General features: G+C 45.7%; 3 protein-coding genes across 4 annotated transcripts; 2 read left to right on the top strand and 1 right to left on the bottom strand.

Annotated features, from left to right (window-relative positions):
* The first annotated feature begins 49 nt into the window (after positions 1–49).
* Positions 50–4,918, top strand: ush1ga (Usher syndrome 1Ga (autosomal recessive)). Its single transcript, XM_028412460.1, has 3 exons — positions 50–321; positions 2,426–2,879; positions 3,438–4,918. The coding sequence occupies exons 1-3, from the start codon at positions 158–160 to the stop codon at positions 4,233–4,235; spliced, it is 1,416 nt and encodes a 471-aa protein (XP_028268261.1). The 5' UTR covers positions 50–157; the 3' UTR covers positions 4,236–4,918.
* Positions 4,919–6,763: 1,845 nt separating this feature from the next.
* On the top strand, positions 6,764–9,096 carry LOC114440176 (tripartite motif-containing protein 16-like). Of its 2 annotated transcripts, none has more exons than XM_028412480.1 (6): positions 6,764–7,219; positions 7,286–7,381; positions 7,462–7,695; positions 7,869–8,040; positions 8,249–8,323; positions 8,409–9,096. In XM_028412480.1, exons 1-6 carry the CDS (start codon positions 6,830–6,832, stop codon positions 8,945–8,947), a joined length of 1,506 nt encoding a protein of 501 aa, XP_028268281.1. In that variant the 5' UTR covers positions 6,764–6,829; the 3' UTR covers positions 8,948–9,096. The 2 variants fall into 2 exon arrangements, with proteins under 2 accessions (XP_028268281.1, XP_028268282.1); XM_028412481.1 differs by having other exon boundaries at positions 7,003–7,088.
* Positions 9,097–9,262: 166 nt separating this feature from the next.
* On the bottom strand, positions 9,263–10,690 carry amn (amnion associated transmembrane protein). The gene has a single exon (XM_028412657.1). It carries the CDS (start codon positions 10,673–10,675, stop codon positions 9,263–9,265), a length of 1,413 nt encoding a protein of 470 aa, XP_028268458.1. The 5' UTR covers positions 10,676–10,690.
* Positions 10,691–14,160: the final 3,470 nt, after the last annotated feature.

The following is a 14,160-nucleotide window of genomic DNA, read 5'->3' on the forward strand; positions in this document are numbered from 1 at the left end:
GATACCACCGACGCGCATTAACGGTCTCTCCACATTCAGACCCAGACTTCTGGCTGCGAGCAGTCGCTCCGCTTCTTCTACATGAGGAGAACGAACAGGACGATGGTGGTGTTTATGACACGGAACGGTGTCGAGCAGTGTGGATTAAGTCTGCACCATGAATGACAGGTACCACAAGGCGGCCCGGGACGGCTACCTGGACCTGCTAAAGGAGGCGACTCGGAAAGATCTGAACGCACCAGATGAAGATGGCATGACGCCGACGTTATGGGCTGCTTTTTACGGCAACCTGGAGGCTCTGCGGCTCATCGTGGGAAGAGGGTGTGTATAATGGATCAGAAGCCGTAGACCAGCTCCCGTTGTTTGGGATGAAAATGACACATGATGCTTACTCAAACCTGGCCCACTCCAAGGTTTCATTAGATGTCTAAGGCCAGGCTACACCCCCAGGCTGTGCCCAAGGCTGTAAAGTGATCAAACTAATGTGTTGGTCACGGAGCGTGGTGTGAAAAATACCAAAGTGAGATACACATCCTGAAGACAGGATCATTTCTGAAAAAACAAACTGAGTGGTGTGATCTAAATGACACCTCTGGGCAGATCAGGTGCACATCTAGTGTTTTCCTATTGACGTTTTCCAACATTGTGGCCAGGAAGAAAGGCACAGTGATATTTAGGCCAGGAGTATAACTGAACCCCTCATGATGAATTGCTTAGCACTGTATAATTTTCTTTTTAGCCATCTATGATACCTGTACAGAAATGGAAAATACATGATTTCTACACACATACATTTCTTTCTTGTTATTTTAGGAAAGACTTAATCATAAGATATTCTTTTCTATCTTTTCTATTCTTTTCTATTCTTTTCTATTTTCTATTCTATTTCTGAGAAGTATTTTAGTGGCATGAGGCCAGTTCTCCTCATGGCTGACCTGCTTTGCATACCAGCTAGAAAACAGGCACATAGTAAATCTGGTTAATTGGGGGCAGCTCCATTCTAGCTTACTGAATGCCTCCAACACACCATCAGTAACCTGGAGAGCTATGTTTCCCATGATATAAGTGCAAACAGTGCTGATGGCTGTCAGCTGCTGAGGACACGGCGTACTTTGATAACAGCGGACATATATTGACTAAAAATGTACTAAAATTAAAGATTATTAGCTGCCGTAACTCAAACCTGCTGCTGATTTATTGAGGACATGTTTAACGCTGCTTCACAGTGTCATGGGAAAGATGGCACGTCCTGCTATATTTAGCTACTTTATTGCATTAGGCTGACCTGCAGTAACATCAAACTGACATACAAAGTGAAGATGTACATAATGTGATGGGGGGGCTATCACTGCTGTGCTCAGCATTTTATGGGACAGACATAAATTATGCCACATAAAGATACTGTGTTCAAGAGACAGCCATTGTATAATCAGAAGGTAATAAATATTTTATCTTAGTAATTTCACCTTGTTTTACAGCCCCTCATGCTGCCTTGGCATGTGAATAGTGTCATTCCTTTGTTTGATTTGTATGTTTTCGTTGCTGATTTGGCAGTTGGCCACTCACATCACCTCCTCCCCTTCACATGAACTCACACGCCCTGTGCTTCCAAAGCTGCTTTTTCCTCCCTGTTTAAACCTCATCCTGTTGCACAAAAACAACAGGGTCTGAAATCAGAGTGCTAATCGCTGCGTACGTTAGCTCTGGCAGGTCTTAACACGTATCCTTTGTGAAAACCTCACAACGCCATCCATCAATAATATATCTCCGCTCCGACGGTGGCTTCACATCCATTGTATGAAATATTCAGCAGTCTGTATGTGGCTGCATCAGAAAGCACGGGCAGGACACACAGCAGTACAGTTAGCAGGTAAACACAAACACAAGTAAACCTAGCATCTGCATATCTGACTCATGATAAAAAACGAATATTCAGAGAGAGCTCCCTGCCATCTGACCTGCATGACATGCACCCACCTGTAACACTGTGTGTTGTGACTGAAAGAACTCAGTGTCGCATATGGTGTTGTGCTTTTTGAGTCAGGTGCTACCTGTGTGGCCTTCCCTGAAACAGGATACAGGTAGTGTAGCGGTGTTGCCGGCAAGCCTGTGGTCATATTACAGACCTGCTGCAACAGTGCAACACAGTTAAAGGTAACACCAAGGTCGTAGACTCTCTTTTGTGTATTTTGTGTAATGTCATTGTGAAAACAAAACCTTTTGTTCAATTTGTCAGAGAAGTTTAAAAAAGAGTATTTACGGAAGATCACTGGTTGTTTTCTGTCAAGGCAACATGGTGTTAGACTTTAAATGATTAAAATTACTTCTCATTAAGAGCCTAAAGATGTCAGGTCAGTGCTGAAAACAAACATGCTGCTCAAAAAGCAGACATATGATATTCATACAGTCTTCTCTGAGTCCACAGAGGAAACCCAGACAAGTGTGACATATGGGGGAACACACCACTCCACCTGGCAGCGGCCAATGGTCACCTCAACTGCCTTTTCTTCCTGGTGTCCTTTGGTGCCAACATATGGTGCCTGGACAATGACTACCACACACCGCTGGACATGGCTGCCACAAAGAATCACATGGATTGTGTCCGTTACCTGGATTCTATTGCTGCTAAGCAGACGGGCCTCAATCCGAAACTGGTCAGCAAGCTGAAGGACCGGGCGTTTCGTGATGCTGAGCGACGCATCAAAGACTGTTTGAAGATGCAGAAAAAGCACCACAGACGTATGGAGCGAAAGTTTCACAAAGACGCCTCTGAGGCTTCCGCATCAGATGTCATGAGTTTTTCCAGTTACTCCAGCAGTTCTATCAGCCACAAGCAGCGCCACTTTAACACAGCCACTGCCAATGTGCCATATTCTCAGGTTACTACTTTTATTTCATTATTGGTAAAGGTTTGACTGTGCTCATTGTGACAATGTCAACAAACTATCGCTTTTCTCAGTGTTAACATCAAAGTCAGGAGCTCTTAGGATGTCACACATAGAGACAAACAATATGAGATGACACCCATTAGTCATCCAAAGCACCCATGCCCATAGTGATGCAAAACCAAAATCCTTAATATAATATAAAGCTGTTTGAACCTTTGCGCAAGGCTGTGCATGTTTATTTAAAATGGGAAGTTTGGCCTGATGATGAGGATGTGTATGAAAAGTACAATATGTCACAGTATTGTGATATATTGTACAATATTACCATATTGTTGGTAATGAAGTAGCTGTTCAGATATTACAGTTTGAACTGAAGTGTTAATAGCACATATTGACATACATGTCAGTACATCAAATGTGAACTGCAGCACTCAGAAATGATCAAAAGCATATACATCAGTTTAAATCTCTGTGAAGAAAACACTAACTTCACGAATGTTGCACGCAGAAATTTAGATTGTGGTTCATTGTTGTGTTCCTTCCTGTTAGACTCTGCATGCCACAAACCGAGGAAAGACGAAGATCCAGAAGAAGCTGGAGAGGAGGAAACAAGGAGATGGCACCTTTAAAATCTACGAGGATGGAAGGAAAAGCGTGCGCTCCCTCTCTGGACTTCAGCTAGGTAATGATGTCATGTTTCTCAAACAAGGGACTTATGTCAATCCCAAGGAGCGCGGTCGGCGGAACATACGCGACATGTTTCCCAGAGACAATGACGATGCCATTTCACGTGCCATGAGTGAGCCAGACCTCCACGGGCCAGATGTGGACTATTCTGAGATCAGCACAGACTCTGGACATGACTCCCTGTTTAACAGACCTGGTCTCGGCACCATGGTCTTCAGGAGGAACTATGTGAGTGGGGGAATGTTTGACCTTAGTGCTCGAGACGTGGCCAGTAGGGAGCAATCAGGCAGTAATGTTCGTTTACGCAGTCGTCTGCGGCAGTACCCGAGTTTAGACGAGGACAGCATCGGCAGCGCACGCAGTCTGCAGGAGAGGAATGTGGAGGAGCTACCGTGGGAGGAAGTAGAATTAGGGCTGGATGATGATGATGAGCCAGACTCCAGCCCTCTGGAGGTCTTCCTTGCCACGCAGAGTATGAGCGAGTTTTTCTCTATCTTCAAGAGAGAGAAGATTGACCTTGCAGCACTGTTACTGTGCTCTGACCATGACCTTAAGAGCATCCATATCCCTTTAGGACCAAGGAAAAAGATCTTAGATGCCTGTAAAAGACGTCTAGAGACCATAGAGGACCCAGACTGCATCGAGGACACAGAATTGTGAGTGTAGAGATTTTCGGTTTAGTATTACATGTGCATCATGGAAGGAAAAGTATGATGGTTGGAAGGCAATATGCAGGTATTTCCATTACATAAATCCTTCTGCATGACCACAAACAAACTCACGGTGCACTCATAACACATCTCTACCTCTACCTGTGAGCAGGGAAAGACAATGTTTCAGAGTAGATGCAAATCCATGCAATGACCTGCAATGACAATGAGGACTGGGCTCAGATGTAAACTGTCCAAATAAACTACTGAAATATAGAACCACGGAGAAAATATTTCATTTTCAAAAAAATGACATTGACACACGGTTCCCCCCTGTACTTCATTGTGTTCTACAGATAATCACATTTCTGAATGTAGAAGGAAGATCCTGATCCGTACCCATCCAAACTTAAAGGTCAGTGGAGAATTGTGGAGTGAGGACATGATTTGTTTATCCTGCTAATTTATGAGACAGGGGACAGAAAGGACACTGCTGACATGTCAAACAAGAAGTGTGAGAGAAACTCTTCATTATTCCTTATATATAAAGAGCTCAGGAGCATCACTGACAATATTTCTCTGTGGTGTTGGTTGGTTGGAGTCCTCTCCACTGCATGAGTTCACAAACAAAAAACAATCATTCATTGTATGCCATGTGAGTTAACAAAGAGCTGACTGTGAATACAGACGAGGATTACGGGCACTGAAAAAACCAGTTTGAGTCCTTCATATTTTGTTTTAGATTGTAACTCAGAATTAGGCGAAAGTACAGAAGAAATCTGTATTGTAAAGTAACTAAAAGTAATCTTATCTCGGAAAAAGAAATGAATTTGGGTAAAATGAGTTTAAAGATCTTTGAATAGCTGCAAGCAGGTAACCTTTTGTATTGTGATTGAACACCTTCAACTGCATGCTGGCTGTTACTTCGACTCAGACATAAGCAGATATCTTAAACTCAGGTTGAAAAATTGTAATTTTTCTTTTACAAAATTGTCATTATTAACATTTTTTTCAGTGACCCTGATCCTCTCCCTGTGGAGTACATCTCCCCACCTCATGTGCCTGCATTGCTTGTGCCTGTGCATTTGCTTCAAAATGTCATAAATACTTTGGCATGTATTTTTTTTTTGGCATGTACTGTGTAATTAACTGTTTTCAACAGTTACTGAAATTATTTATAATTTATTACTGTATGTTTACGTGCGACAGGCCATGTCAGTCCAAATGTGACTCACTGCTGTTATGGCCAATTGTTCGCTTGTTTGCTGTAACGGTGTAACCTATGTGAAAACAGTATTATTTTTTTATTGATGATTTTATTAACACACAATATGTAAGAAACGGAAGGTGTGTTTACCACCTTACAGTTTATTACTCATCGTGACAAGCTGTCTACTGCTGTAAACTGGTTCAGTGATGAATAAAAAAAAATTCACAAAATGAACTAGAACATTTCCTGAAGAAAATGCAAGTTTGATTGCTGCAGCTGAAGCGTTGCTTTGATGCTGATGTGAAGGATTGCTCTGAATTGCTGGAGAATCAGAGAAATTCAGAGCTTTGTATGCCTCTGTGTGTTAGCCTGTCACCATGGTAACAGCAGAGGAGACCTCAAAAACCACTCCAACTTAGAGAGCCTGGCGTGTGGAAACGAATTAGAAAATTCTGAATACAAGTTTGATAGAGCAGCAGCTAATGAGCGTTTTAAGACTAAACTGGAGTCTTTAGCTTGAAATTTGTAGGAGGAGATACATTTGGCAGATGACCCTCGTTGAAGGGCTCTCTCATAGACTTCAATGTTAAAAATGACGCTGAAATTGCTTAATATTTGAAAAACTAGAATCTTTTGAAAAAAAACTTGAAATTGTGAAATCAACATTTTGATAGTTGAATGGCTGAAATCGGTCAATGTATGCTGAAGATACGCTGCGCCAAAAAGCGTACAGAACAATAAAGAAGGAGGGTGAAGAACAAGAGTTTGATTGCCTAGCAACGGCAATCAAACTAATAATAAACACATAGAGATGGATGAATAAATATCCTTAGTTATGATGTAACAGTTTGAACAAACCGTCTGAGTCATTGTCTGTTATAGCAACAGTATGTGTGTGTGTGGCATTTTCCACTATAATCCCTACTTCTTGCTGATGCACAAAAGACGTGTCACTGTTACCTCTGTGCTGCATGAAAATGCAGACAAGTGCCTCTGACATTACAGTTATTGTGAGGACAAAGGAAACTCCCCTCACAAGAATACTCAAAGCGGCACCAACGATCCCAGTCACCAAACATTATACATGATCCATATAATTCATATCTTCTTTGACTCTTCTGCAGTTGTTTTCCTATAGTTTAGCAGATAAAATCCGATGTTTTTTCAGCCCCCCTCCCTACCAGGTTGAAAATGTTCTCATTTCCTCCCTTCATCTGTGCAATCTGTGGTGTGGCTTCCTGAGCCTAGGACATGAGGAAAAGACAAAAGGAAGGGGTTGAAAAATAATAAGGTGTGGTTCTAAATTCTTTCCTTTGGATCATTGGATCTTTTAATGTGTGAAACTCCAAGTGTGGTCTTGAAACAAAGCTTCTGGATCACAGAAACACTGAAAAATGGCAGATCTCAGCAGCACCTGTGAGGATCATTTGGAGAGTCACCGCAGCGTCAGTGCAGAGGAGACTACAGTGCAGACGTTACTGCCACAGGATGTGCTGTGTGACTCCTGCATGGACAGCCCCAGCAAAGCCCTGAAATCCTGCCTGACTTGTCTGGTTTCCTACTGTGAGACCCACCTCAGACCACATCTGGAAAATACCAAATTTCAAAACCATCGTTTGGTGGATCCCCTCCATGACATCGACTGTCAAACCTGTGAGGTTCACCGACTTCCTTTTGAACGATTCTGCTTGATGGATGAATGCTGTGTGTGCATGGACTGTGAGAGTCATGAGCACAAAGGACACACAACTGCATCTCTTGGCGAGGCACATGCGCAGATGGAGGTCAGTAATGGTTTTCTAACATGATCTTGTTTGAAAAGCAGCATCTTATTTTGTGACCGTCTGTAGACTGAACTGCAACGAAAACACAAAGAAATCAGCCAAAGTACCACAGCAGCTGAGAAAGCAATTGAAAAACTGCAGAGCAACAATGACTCAATCAAGGTAATCTTATGGAGGCAAACATTTGCTATGGATTTATTTAATGCACACACTGGATGTTATGTGATTCCGCTCTTCTTCAGTCTTTAGTGCAAGATGTTTGTGTAACTGTTGGGCAGCAGTTTGCCTGCCTGCACACAGCTCTGGAGGAGGCCAGGAAGGGCGTGGTGGAGGTGCTGGAAGGAGAGCAGAAACAGGCCCTCACACAGGCAGAGAACATCCAAGTACATCTGGAGCAGAGGAGATCAGAACTGATGAAATCATTGACTCAAATCAACAAACTGTCCAGGAGCAAGACTGACGTTGAATTTCTGCAGGTCCACAATATTTCAAATACTCAACAAGGGTAGTGGGAGACGTCCTGCCCCATCCTGGGATTAGCACAGGATGTTCTCAGACACAGATGTGTTGATAGTGTGCACAGGGCAGGCTTCTCACACATAAACCTCAGCCTCACTTCACCTCAGCTTTTGTTATGGTTTGTTTTCAGGGGTATTCAGAGTGGAAAAAAGAAAAGACAGATGTGTGCATTCCCCCAGTGCACATAAACTCCACGGACCATCTGACCTCTTATATACATGTAGTGACTGATTCCACTCAGGAGCTGTGTGACCTGATCCTCTCCTGCTACAAGGAAAAACTAAGCATGCTTTGCAAAAGAGGTGAGCGTGCTTATTGTAGCTGTATCTGTTCTGTGGCTACGTGTCATTCACTCAATCACTGGTTAAGAGACTGAAATATTTCTATAACTACATATATTTTCATAGCTCATAGATTTCCATAGTTCATGAAGATGAAGGCTAATAGAATGGATAATTCTGGTTTCAAGTGTCTTTTCTTTTTCTGTGGAACAAACATGAACTTCATTAGGTACTAAATCCCTGATGGTGGACTCTCAGCCTTCAGCCCTGCCTGACCAGGAGACCAGAGAAGACTTTTTGAAATGCAAGTAGACTTTTCAATACACTGCATCATGTTCTTTTCTGTGGCAAATTGTGTTATAAATGACACTCAATTTTCTTTGTTCCAGATTCAAGAAGTTTGACCTTTGACCCAGACACTGCACATCATTTTCTACGAATAACCGAGGACAACAGAAAGCTGACTAACACTAGCCCCTGGCAGCACAGCTACTCAGACAAACCTAATCGCTTTGAGTATTGGCGCCAAGCCATGACCTCAGAGAGTGTGTACATGGGTAGACACTACATCGAAGCAGAGCTGAGTGGGGAAGGTGCACATGTGGGTGTCAGCTACAGGAGTATTGACCGCAAGGGAGAGCATAACAGCAGCTGCATCACTGGCTATGATTTTTCTTGGTGTGTGGGGAGGAATAGTCGGGGGTTCTCCGCATGGAATGCTGGTGTGGAGACAGACTGCAAAGTCACTGATATCACCAGGGTGGGTCTGTACATTGACTTTCACAGAGGCTGTGTGTCTTTCTATAACACAACTGGTCCTATGAGGCTGCTCCACACGTACACAGCAGATTTCACAGAGCCCCTCTATGTAACAGTCTGGCTGTCAAAAAAAGACAATATGGTTTATCTACTAAATGCAAAGTGCTAACAAATGACAAACACAACATCTATCTTAAGTACAAGAGATGTTTCACATGTCACATAAGGTTAGATTTACTACCACCTAGTGGTAACTGTGCAACATGGAATCTGTGCAGCAGTTTACTGCATTTTACTGCTCCTAAATGTGATATGAATGAAGGGAAAGTACACAGTACAGTGCCAATACATTTTTATTTGTCTTACAAATGTATAAAACTTATAACATTTCTGAATTATTATAAAAGTATAATCATAGACTGTAAAATCATCACATAAAAATATATGTTAATCATTGAATCTTTAACGTGTGTGAAGTTCAATGTCAGGCATTAAAATCTGTTTCGCTCTCATCATAAACCGGATTCATAAAGTGCACGCCTGTCTGAGTCAGGTGGATTGAATTATTAGTTTCATTCCCATACAGGCCATTATCCTCAGGTGGCATGTGAGGCTTGTCAAACATTGGATTGTCAAAACCGTGGTCAAGAGGCCCGCCAAGGGCTGGAAGCTCACTGCTTCCTCTGAACCTGCCCAGAGATGGCATAGGTGGCAGTCGGACATGCCCCTTACGAATAAGGACAAACATGATGATAATAAGCGTGATCATCAGTAAAACTCCAAACACAACTCCAACCACCAACCCTGCACCGCCATCAGACTGATCACTGCTGTTCCCAGAGGAGGCTTGAAATTCAGCTCCTGTGATTCCCAGGTTAGAGCCATGAGACCGAGCATCCTTCAGTATGTCCCAAGCCAGAGCCTCTGACTGCCTTCCATCCTCTTTATCCAGAATAACCACCTGGATCTCAGGTGATGCTATAAAGGGAATGATCCCCATAAACCGCTGTGACTTTGATACTTTAGACATGCCCAGCTGAACAGATTTATATTGTGGCAGGATAAGAAAAAGGTGGCGGATGCGTTCCCTGTACGTTTGAAGGTTGAAACCTGCAGAATAATGGATGGTAGCAATAACACCACACACCTCGCAGCAGTGTCCCACAGGAAGGAGAGGCTTTTTACAGCTCACAGCCGCACAGGTTACCATGCTGCAGATCTGCTCATGGTTTACAGAATTTCCACAGTCGCAGCCAGAAGGATCATCACAGCTTGGGTTTCCAACAGTGATGGCAGAGGATCCGTGAAACTGCAGGTGGCCAGAGTGAGAGCTGAGATACTGTGAAAACTCAGATGGACTATTAAACACCTTTCCTAGCAAAGACACAGTGTGAACAGGGCTGCTCGGCTGGCTGGAGCTGGTGTCCACTCTGAAGGAGGAGAGGGCTTTGAAAACAACATCATCATACTGGCAGGGCACGCTCTCCTCATGGACTGAGAAGAGGAAGTTTCCCTGTTGCAGCTCATTCAGGGTCGCAGCTGCCTGCCACAGAGCTGGATCAAACCACCGGAGACCCTCTGAATCCTTGAAATTGGTTGTGACACCTGCACCACAGCCTGGCTCTCCTTCACTGGTGACATAAAATCCAGCCCCTGAAAGCAGGATAAACTCCCCCTCGACCGGCAGCCTCATCTCCTGCACAGCATGTGTGGTCTCTACAAACACAGATACCTTTCTTTGAGCTGGAAAGTGAGCTCTGTCACTGCTGCATGGGACATCTCCTTTGTCCCAGTTTGTCTTATTTTCATAGTTGGTGTCAGGAATCCACTGCTTGTACAAAGCATCCACTGCCCCAACCAGACAGAGGAGCAGCAGCACGCCTGGTCTGCTCAGCATCTTAAATATTTGTGACAGGCTGAGAAGATGTTATGTGACCTTTGTTTCCAATCTTGTGACTACCACGAGTGCTTAGGAGTAAAGTTCATGAGCTTAGCCTGCTTAGACGGGTGATCTGTAAAATATTTACATTTTCTGCAATAAGAGATCTGAAAGCAGTTCAAAGTGCTAAATTCTTCTGTACTGTGTCTTTTCTGGCCTGTTTGTCATCAGTGAGTGTGTTTACATGTTGATGCTTGGATCACATCCATGGTGGAATATGAATATCTATGTCAACAATATCAGGATCATCTGAGTAATGTCCAGAAACATGGATAAGTTATTTGCATAACAGTATTCTGGTTTCTTTAGAAGGAGAGCAAGGCTGTACTATACAGAGGTGCATAAATCAGTGAGTCAGATAAATGGAACAGTGGTTAATGAACTTCTGTGTGTGTCTGCACTGTGGGTGCTTGACCTGTAATTTTATCTTTGTAGACTGCTTACTTTATCCACAATGGAGAGATGGTAAAAGCTCCATATATCTAAAGCACAGAAGGTAACTAAAACAACAAAAAGCATCTTGCTTTGTCTTCTTCACTGATGCAGGTCAGTAAAGACACTGTGTGTGTGTGTGTGTGTGTGTGTGCAGGGTGAGAGTTCATCAGCAGAAACTGGTTGCACCTGTTTTTCTTTACTGCACCTGCTGTTCCATCACTTGATCAATCTAACTTGCACAGAGACTAACCTGTTCAGAGACTAACCTGCACAGAGACCTGCACAGAGACTAACCTGCACAGAGACCTGCTCAGAGGCTGACCTGCACAGAGACCGACCTGCACAGAGACCTGCTCAGAGACTGACCTGCACAGAGACCTGCTCAGAGACTGACCTGCACAGAGACCTGCTCAGAGACTGACCTGCTCAGAGACTGACCAGCACAGAGACCTGCTCAGAGGCTGACCTGCTCAGAGACTAACCTGCTCAGAGACTGACCTGCTCAGAGACTAACCTGCTCAGAGACTGACCTGCTCAGAGACTAACCTGCACAGAGACTAACCTGCTCAGAGGCTGACCTGCTCAGAGGCTGACCTGCTCAGAGGCTGACCTGCTCAGAGACTAACCTGCACAGAGACCTGCTCAGAGACTGACCTGCTCAGAGACTGACCTGCACAGAGACCTGCTCAGAGGCTGACCTGCTCAGAGGCTGACCTGCACAGAGACCTGCTCAGAGACTGACCTGCACAGAGACCTGCTCAGAGGCTGACCTTCTCAGAGACTAACCTGCTCAGAGACTGACCTGCTCAGAGACTAACCTGCTCAGAGACTAACCTGCTCAGAGGCTGACCTGCTCAGAGACTAACCTGCACAGAGACCTGCTCAGAGACTGACCTGTACAGAGACCTGCTCAGAGGCTGACCTGCTCAGAGGCTGACCGGCACAGAGACCTGCTCAGAGACTGACCTGCTCAGAGACCTGCTCAGAGACTGACCTGCACAGAGACCTGCTCAGAGACTGACCTGCTCAGAGACTGACCTGCACAGAGACTAACCTAAACACAGAGACTGGCCTGCTCAGAGACCTGCTCAGAGACTAACCTGCACAGAGACTGACCTGCACAGAGACTAACCTGCTCAGAGACTGACCTGCACAGAGGCTGACCTGCTCAGACACTAACCTGCACAGAGACCTGCTCAGAGACTAACCTGCTCAGAGACTGACCTGCTCAGAGACCTGCTCAGAGACTAACCTGCACAGAGACTAACCTGCTCAGAGGCTGACCTGCTCAGAGGCTGACCTGCTCAGAGGCTGACCTGCTCAGAGGCTGACCTGCTCAGAGGCTGACCTGCTCAGAGACTAACCTGCACAGAGACCTGCTCAGAGACTGACCTGCACAGAGACCTGCTCAGAGGCTGACCTGCTCAGAGGCTGACCTGCACAGAGACCTGCTCAGAGACTGACCTGCACAGAGACCTGCTCAGAGACTGACCTGCACAGAGACCTGCTCAGAGGCTGACATTCTCAGAGACTAACCTGCTCAGAGACTGACCTGCTCAGAGACTAACCTGCTCAGAGACTAACCTGCTCAGAGGCTGACCTGCTCAGAGACTAACCTGCACAGAGACCTGCTCAGAGACTGACCTGTACAGAGACCTGCTCAGAGGCTGACCTGCTCAGAGGCTGACCTGCACAGAGACCTGCTCAGAGACTGACCTGCACAGAGACCTGCTCAGAGACTGACCTGCACAGAGACCTGCTCAGAGACTAACCTGCACAGAGACTGGCCTGCTCAGAGACCTGCTCAGAGACTAACCTGCACAGAGACTGACCTGCACAGAGACTAACCTGCTCAGAGACTGACCTGCACAGAGGCTGACCTGCTCAGACACTAACCTGCACAGAGACCTGCTCAGAGACTAACCTGCTCAGAGACTGACCTGCTCAGAGACTAACCTGCACAGAGACTAACCTGCTCAGAGGCTGACCTGCTCAGAGGCTGACCTGCTCAGAGACTAACCTGCACAGAGACCTGCTCAGAGACTGACCTGCTCAGAGACTAACCTGCACAGAGACCTGCTCAGAGACCTGCTCAGAGACTGACCTGCACAGAGACTAACATGCACAGAGACTGACCTGCTCAGAGACCTGCTCAGAGACTAACCTGCACAGAGACTAACATGCTCAGAGACTGACCTGCACAGAGGCTGATCTGCACAGAGACCAACCTGCTCAGAGTCTGACCTGCACACACAGGCTGACTTGCACAGACACTGACCTGCACACAGGCTGACTTGCACAGAGACTGACCTGCACAGAGACCTGCTCAGAGACTGACCTGCTCAGAGACTGACCTGCACAGAGACTAACCTGCACAGAGACTGGCCTGCTCAGAGACCTGCTCAGAGACTAACCTGCACAGAGACTGACCTGCACAGAGACTAACCTGCTCAGAGACTGACCTGCACAGAGGCTGACCTGCTCAGACACTAACCTGCACAGAGACCTGCTCAGAGACTAACCTGCTCAGAGACTGACCTGCTCAGAGACTAACCTGCTCAGAGACTAACCTGCTCAGAGGCTGACCTGCTCAGAGGCTGACCTGCTCAGAGACTAACCTGCACAGAGACCTGCTCAGAGACTGACCTGCTCAGAGACTGACCTGCACAGAGACCTGCTCAGAGACTGACCTGCACAGAGACCTGCTCAGAGGCTGACCTTCTCAGAGACTAACCTGCTCAGAGACTGACCTGCTCAGAGACTAACCTGCTCAGAGACTAACCTGCTCAGAGGCTGACCTGCTCAGAGACTAACCTGCACAGAGACCTGCTCAGAGACTGACCTGTACAGAGACCTGCTCAGAGGCTGACCTGCTCAGAGGCTGACCTGCACAGAGACCTGCTCAGAGACTGACCTGCACAGAGACCTGCTCAGAGACTGACCTGCACAGAGACCTGCTCAGAGACTGACCTGCTCAGAGACTAACCTGCACAGAGACCTGCTCAGAG

This window comes from Parambassis ranga, chromosome 8 (assembly GCF_900634625.1).
Source record: "Parambassis ranga chromosome 8, fParRan2.1, whole genome shotgun sequence".
Classification (NCBI taxonomy): Eukaryota; Metazoa; Chordata; class Actinopteri; family Ambassidae; genus Parambassis; species Parambassis ranga.